General features: G+C 41.6%; 1 protein-coding gene across 3 annotated transcripts in view; it reads left to right on the plus strand.

Moving 5' to 3' along the window:
* The window catches only part of FGD3 (FYVE, RhoGEF and PH domain containing 3), a 55315-nt gene extending 48388 nt beyond the window's left edge, over positions 1 to 6927 (plus strand). The window contains exons 19-20 of one of the 3 annotated variants that reach the window (XR_003916317.1): positions 4292 to 4390; positions 5944 to 6164. Coding sequence is in view for 2 of the 3 variants with exons in the window: in XM_018084886.3 (XP_017940375.1) it covers positions 5944 to 6168 (225 nt within the window). In the remaining variant the exon portion in view is untranslated. Of the gene's footprint in view, positions 1 to 4291; positions 4391 to 5943 lie in introns of all 3 variants that reach the window. The other 2 variants (XM_029964655.1, XM_018084886.3) reach the window with 2 other exon arrangements.
* Positions 6928 to 7645: the final 718 nt, after the last annotated feature.

Here is a 7645-nt window from a genome sequence, read left to right on the forward strand (position 1 = left end):
TGAGAAATGGTAAAGCTCCTTGTCATAGCATCATGGGATTTTATCTTTACTTGAAATAGTTACATGAATAAGAATTTTTTGTTTCTAAATGTGCTGTTGGAGCTAACTAGTATTTGTGTGTGATGAAAGTCAAGTGATAGAAACATCTATATCCAAGATAGAATATCCAAAATAGAAATATCAGTCACGCTTCCTTAGGGCTGAAGATAAAGAATGACAATGCTGAAATGAGATTCCCCATATAGATAAAGAATGACAATGCTGAAATGAGATTCCCCATATCCAGTTTTGTATCTGGCATTTGACACATTTATACACAGCTTTGTTTATCTCCTGGGTGGGATGGAAGAAGGAATGGGTCTGAATTCAGCCTGCTATTGTCCTGCTGTAGCTGTAGTGATAAGAAGGTTTGCTTTTTATTGGCATCAGTTTCTGGCTGGAAACAGTCTGGGAGCTCAGTTTTCCCCCTGATTTTATAGAGCCTTTCTGAGTAAAGCTCACCCTGTAGCTGGTGTTCAGCAAGCACTACATGTTGTCCTTAGAACTCTGTGCATTTTACTGCTTGTCAGCAAGAGCACCTCTGGCTTCAAACAAGTGTGTGTAATGGTTTAAACATAGTGCTTAAAGAGGGTGAAAGCTTGAATTTGGAGCTTCAGACACAGCCCCCTTGACTTCATCTTTGATTCCAACCCCACACTGGGTAAGCCTCCAGTTCATCCCGTGGGGCAGCCTGGCTTCTCTCCGAGTCAACAGGAAACGTGTGGCTGAAATTACACATTGGAAAAGCAAACAGCCTCATACAAGACACTAAAACAAGGCAACAAACTCAGTTTTTGGGTCTCTCTGGAGTCAGGGTCTGGAGAAAAGAATAAAGCTTTAAAAAGCTAAGCAGAGAAAATGGCTTTGCTGTGCAGCTTTTCAGCTGATGTGCCTGATTGTATCACATTTGGGCAAGGGGAGTGGGAATAGAGGGAGAGAGGTCTAAATTCTTTGGCCTTCCTCACCCAAGAGCAATATCTGACATCTAAGAGATGTGTCATCTAAGAGATGATCAGAGTGAGAAGCTGAGAGGAAACAACGCCTCTTACTCAGAAATGTAGAATTTCTCCTTCTACCCAACTGGCTGTTGCAGGACAGCACAAATAATAACCCGTGGACATAAATCACCTGCGTTCAGTGCACACAGAATGATGCTCAATTCTGCAGCCCCCACCTGACAGTTGTGCAAAGCCAAGGATGGAAGCTGGAGGAGCTTCTTTGCTTCAGTTGCTGCCTACTTTGTCCACGTCCTGCCAAATTTGATCTGGAGTCTCTGTTGATATTATTGGTAAGATCTTGTTTTTTAAGGGAAAAGGTTGCCTTTGACACCAGTTGTCAATTTTATGACAGTTAAATTTAGTGGTTATTGTCCTCAGCTATTTCAGGTGTGAGATGAATCTCCCAGTAAAGTGGCAAGAAAGCAACAAGACAAGGTTGATCTGTCTTAACATTCCAGAACTGGGATTTGCTGTCAGGAATCACCAGTTGCAGGCTGAGACTATAAACAACTGTCTAAGTTTTACTTGGCTCCCCACCAAGTCCCAGCCCTAACACCAAATTCCCTCCAGCTCGGTGCTAAGGAAAAACTATGAAACATCCAAACTAGCCAAACTTATATGAAAATAAATGTATTTATGACATATACAGCTATGTACAGTTGAAATACCACGCACAACTCCAAGGGAAAAGGGAAGGTGGAAGGAAAAAAAGGAACAAAAGCAAAATAAAATATACACGATCAATAGCCCAAGATCTAGCAACTAAAAGAATTAGCAAAAGAATATCTTACTACTCTCCCTGGGACAGCAGAAAGTCGCACTGGAACGACCGCTGGCAACCTCCGTCTCCCAAGGTCGGCTAGGCCTTACCAGGCCTCACTAGGCCTCACTAGGCCTCACTAGGCCTCACTAGGCCTCACTCCCCAACACGACAGACTCAACATCAGGGAAACCTGCACCTCCAAACCCGCTGGAAGGAAAGAGAGCAAAGGCCTCTCCTCCTTTCTTCTTATACTCCTGGCTTACGTAAAAATAGTAGGGAATACTGGGTAATATGGGCACTTCCTTGGTTACAAACTGGTCACCAAGGAAGGCCCAGACTAAACAACTACAACGACAAAAATGAATCCCTTCTTCAAGGGCCTGCCATTCCCATTTGTATACCTCAATTTGCATCCAACTACAGGAAAAAAAATTAGGCAGCAAATCCTATTCCTTGATATTAACCCAACATTCTTGTCAGTTCTGGTTTTCATAGGCTTCTGAGGAAAGTCTCTTCCAGAGCTTCTTTACTGGTGTCTGAGTGTCTGAAATCCGTTGGGAACAACTCATGTGCTTGAATGTTATTTTCCCAGGCATAGTTGTGTTTTGTACAATCACCTTGGTGGATCTCACAGGCATCTTTAGACCTGCAAAGAAGCATTTCAGTGCCTAAAAGAGGTGCCTTTTGGGAATAATATTGCCAACAATAGTATTAAAGGTCTTGAAACACAGAGTAAAGCATGACCATAGGAGTTTGAAAGTTAGGGGATTATTGTTAAGAAGAAAGAGTAGCTGCCTCTTGGGAAGAAGGAGCAAACCAAACTGCATCTGGAGTTTTGGATACAGTGAAAACCCTGACAGCTTCTTCCTCTACACCCCTGGCCCTCAGAGCAAAGAAGGGATGCCAGTGCAGATGGAAACACAACTCACAGACTTTAAAATATCAAGAAAACTGCTCTTTGCTTTAGATCCTTGTTCCAAGAGAATGAATTAATCCCCTGATTGTTCTTAGTTTAAGTCTTGCATAAGGCTTTATGCATGAAGATAAATTCCCAGCTTGTTTAGGTTTGGGAATCATACCAATTTGATCTGTTCTCAAACAGAGACAGAATTTGTGTAGCCAGCTGTCATGTTTATCTCAGTGGAGTTATAAGTTTGCTTATAAGCAAAGACCACTTCAAGAGTAAGGAGCAGTGGATTTAGAGAAATTAGTCTGTCTTTCCAAGGGCTCCACCTGGAGCTTCTGCCCCTGTTGGCCTTGTAAAATGCACAGCTGCCTCCACAGCTCTGGCATGAACTTATCTGAGTAATAAGTGCAGAGTTAAGGCATCCAGGCTGGGTAGAAAAGTAGTGGATTTTGGAGAAGTATGAAGGGTGAATCTAATACAGTGAGAGCTAGTGTATATATGGATATATATGTATGTATTTTGGATCGGGTTTGATCCAAGAGAAAATTTTGCGTTATAAAGAAGAAAAATCTTCTGTTCGTTGTGGAAATGTGATTTACTTACAGAAAATAAGGGAGTAGCTGAGTTTGAAGTTGAGCTCAGGGTTTTAGAGAAGTATTTTTTTGGCTTGCCTGTTGATCCTGTTTAGGAGAAGCTCTACCTGGCTCCACACAAAACTCTGCCTGCCTTTTTTGTGGTGATTGTGATTGGGCAGTGGGTGGAATTTGGGTGGAAAAAAACGGGGGTTTTCTAAGCCTGCTTAAAAGTAGGAGGGGGGAATGACTGTGGTGCCATTGGTGGGTCAGTGTTGGGTAAGAGAGTTTATACAGTGCAAAGAGCTGTGCAGTGCAGGAGGGATGTCTGTGTGCAGGGTGCCTGGAATAGACCTGCCTGTGTGGTGGAACTGAGCTGTCCATTCCCAAATCTTAAACCCTGGGTGTTGTAATTGCTGTAATACAGCAACAAATTCATGCTGCTGTAATGACCTAGATAATAACCCATTTGTGTTATGCTGCAGAGAGTCAGGATGGGTGCACGGTGCTTGTGATTGCTGATGGTGTTACACAGCCACTAGATTTTTATCTATCACTCACTATTTGAGGAACATGATTGCAATCAGCCCTAAAGCAAAGCCCTTCTCAGCACTGGGTATTTTGGTTTGATGAAATATCAATATCATGCAGCCCTATTGTGCTGCATACAGAAATATTAAGGAAAAAAAAAAAACCAAAGCAGTCCAACCAAGCAAATCTGGTAGGCTCTTGAAACTGGAATACGAATTCTGTCTGTCTGTAAGGTCTGTAAATCCTACTTTCATGCTCAGGGTAGGGCTGGAATTCCTCATGGGTGCAGAACAGCCTCTGGGTTTGCTGGGCTCCAGGTCAGAGGGAAGGACTCAGTGTCAGAGGGCACCCAGAGATGCTGCTAGTCCCTCAGTGAGGTGGGGATTTGGGGTGGGGTTTGCCTTGAGGCCAAGTGCTTCGCCTTTACCTGTCAGTAGTGCAGCTTTTCAGAGATAATGTAAATCCCTTCCTTTTGAATTAGGCAGGTACAGACAAAGTGCCAAAGGCAGCATATTAAGAAAAGGGAGGATGCAAGAACCAAAGGCAGGCTGGTTAATTTGCCTGTGTCTGCACATGCTGGGTAGGTGCAACACTGTACAACTCAAACATCAATTTGCTCTTCTGGTGCACTGCTACAAACGACATCATTCGTCATTGCCATGGGCAGCCTCCAGTTCTCCATGTGACAAGTCTGAATGTCTGTTTTTCCAAACCAAGACCAGCAAAACAGGCATGGTTGAGCTTGCATGTGCTCTTGTGCATTTGTGTGCATCGATCCCATGTTTGCTTGCTTGAGCAGTGCCACATGTGCAGGGCTGGAGCTGCTCTGTACATGCCAGTTCTTCTTCTGCATGGGCAAGATCTCCCCATTTATAGGGATGTGGCTGTGGTGTCAGGGTATAGAAGCTGTGCTGCATTTGAGACAACTATTTACACTCAAATGGGAACTGAATTCTTTAGTGTTTGCCCTAAAGCTGCCTTAAATCTCACTGAATAGTGCTTGATCTTCAAGCAGTTGGGCTCTGGCATTTTTGCATGTAGTAGATGAATAAATCAGGAAGCCTGTATTGATTTAACAAACTGTGTAGACACATTTTTGACTGTATATTTCTTGCTCCCTTAGTATGTGTTTGAATTGATGTGAGCAGTTTTGAAACTTGAATTTCTTTAGTCAAGGTGTTAGAAAAGTAGGGAATTTTTTTGTCCATTGTTCTTAGAGCTTTGATCCTCTTCCAGATTTACCAAGTCATCTGCATTTGGTGTGGGCTGGCAGAAGAATGACTTTGCCACTTCTCTGGCATGTTGGTTAGCTTTGGTAGGAGCTGCTACAGGAGGTGACAGCTTCGTACAGACGCTTGGTGCCTTGTTCAGACTTGAGTTTGGGGACTCATCTTTGGAAATGCATTGCTGGGAGCAGTTGAAGAGAGTTGCTTGGCCATGGTACACCCTGCCTTGCTAAAATATGTCTTAGAAGAGGAGTTGGTTGATGCTCAGGATGTGACTGTTAGAGAGCTGTATTGCTGCTTAGATCTGTGAATCAGTCTGGCCTTTAAAGGATGCTCAAGAACCTGAGCACTGACTTTCTTGATAGTTCTGAGAGGCATCATAAATAACCCAAGACCTTCTGTGAAGATTCACTGTTAGACTGAAAATCCAAAAGTCTCTTTTATTTCAGTGTCTTTTCCCTGTTGGTTGTCTCTCAGGGTCCAGCTCTTACTTGTTTCCTTTTAACCAATCCTCAGAAATGTCCCATGAAGTTCAAAAGGGAACTCAAACTCTTCTCAGCTGGATCCCATTGCCTGTACCTAATGCAAAGGAATTTCTGTAAAAGACACATGCATAAGTTACATGAAATTATATGCAAATCCCTGGCCATGTTTAGTTTACAGTGAAAGGAAATGTGTGCAATAAGAAGAATAAAGCACCAGTAGGTCGTTGCTTTTCATTGGGTGAGGCTGAGCAGTCGATATTGCCTCTTCCCTGCTTTCTGCGCCGCAGTGCTGAATGAGGAGCCAAATGCACGTGTACCTGGGACTGCATCCGTGTGCTTCCTGCAGTGTGTGCACTATGCCCCCTTCTCCCACTTCAGTGGCATTCACTCCTGAATTTTGACATTCCTTCTCTCTCCTGTAGGACGGGCGGAGCCCACGTCCCATCCCTCTGCCCGGCTACGAAGTCAGTTTACCAGGTTCTGGTGAGAAGTTTGAAGTGAAGCACGTCTTTAAGCTTTGCCAGTCCCACCAAACTCTCTATTTCAGTGCAGAAGATGAGGAGCTGCAGATGAAATGGATGGAAATTCTCACCAAAGCCGCCAAAGGGGAGACTGAGGATACAGCTGAAGGGCTCAGCAACCCATAGAGCAAGTTCCATTTAGTTTCTTTCCTACATGCTATAAATGATCACTTGAATTTGGTATTCATGGCACTTTGGAATCTGTATGGCTTTATATTTTCATGTGTCTGCATAGAAAATTCAGTGGTTTCTTGCCTTTTATTGTACATTTTCCACGTCCAGTAGTTCCCTGCCATATATTATGTTAAAGGAAAAAGTAGCTGTAGTTGTTGGTGGTGTCGATGCTGGTTTTAAAACAAAAGACAAGGAGCAAAGCATTAATTTTAACAAAGGTAATGGAAAACCATCGGTCTTTTGTTTTCCTAAATGTATATTTTCCAGTCCTTTTTATTGCTGTTGAGTGCAGGATGTGTATAGTCTGTGATTAGTTCTATAAATGCTGCCTTTTAAGTTAAATGTTGTAAAGGCTTGTGCTGGCCACTGACATTCCATTCTCTGCCTTTCCCTCCTGGTAAAAGGTCCTTGTGAAGTGTGAGCAATGTACTGAGTATTTTCCCTTTGCTAAAACTATGTCTCTGCTATTTTGAGATGACCTGTTCACAAGACAAATACTGTAGAAGGGACTTGTTAAAATGACTGCAAATGGTGCAGAATAGAACATTAAGAAGCCTCAATGATTTTAAGCATTTATATTATTGATTGTTTTCGTTTGGAACCAATGCCTTCCTTTCTTCTATTGGAACCCGTTTTGATGTAAGTGAACAAACATTTTATACTGCCAACTGGGTAATGATCAATAAACAAGAACATTTTTAGTACACACCATACAAAAAGGTGACTTTTTTGTTGTATTGGTTAATTTAAGTGGGCTAGGTTTTATTTATATAATTTGTAAATAATGTTACATAAGTATTTTAAGAATTTTTAAAAGACTTCAGCTGAATAACAGGATTTAGTGCATAGTATAAGAGATATTTGTATGAATTGAATTTGTAATTTACTTTTCCTGTTCACCTGTGTTTATCTTATTTTCAAACTTAAATGCTTATCTATTTAAATAAAATTTCCTGCAGTTAACTCCTGAGCCAGATTTCCAAGGCACAGCAAGGTTTAGGTCAACATTTAATATAGGTTTAAAAAAAAAAAAAATCTAAAAAAATCTAAAACAAACAAAAAAAAAGGCATGTCTGTTCCTGGTGGTAGTAAGCATGTAGTATCGATCAAAGTGAAATAAAATATGTCACAGTGCTGTATTTTTAAATGGTTTGGTTTAACTTTTGTTTTCTCTTCAGCCTTCTACATTTTCTGATATTGGTAGCGAGGAAGAGCTGCTCCATACAGCCAGAGCTTGTTAGGATTGTTGAAAATTAGTGATCTGCATGAGTGAGTATATTTCAGACCTACAGAAAGGGACTTATCCTTGTTTGGGGTTTGGTTTATTTTTTACGTTGATGTAATAAATCATGTGTCTGAAGTCCATGATGATAAAAAATTAGAATCCACGTATTTGATTTATCTACTGGGAAAATTTCATCAGACTTGC

Source organism: Manacus vitellinus, unplaced genomic scaffold (genome assembly GCF_001715985.3).
Source record: "Manacus vitellinus isolate BGI_N305 unplaced genomic scaffold, ASM171598v3 scaffold_77_pilon, whole genome shotgun sequence".
Classification (NCBI taxonomy): domain Eukaryota; kingdom Metazoa; phylum Chordata; class Aves; order Passeriformes; family Pipridae; genus Manacus; species Manacus vitellinus.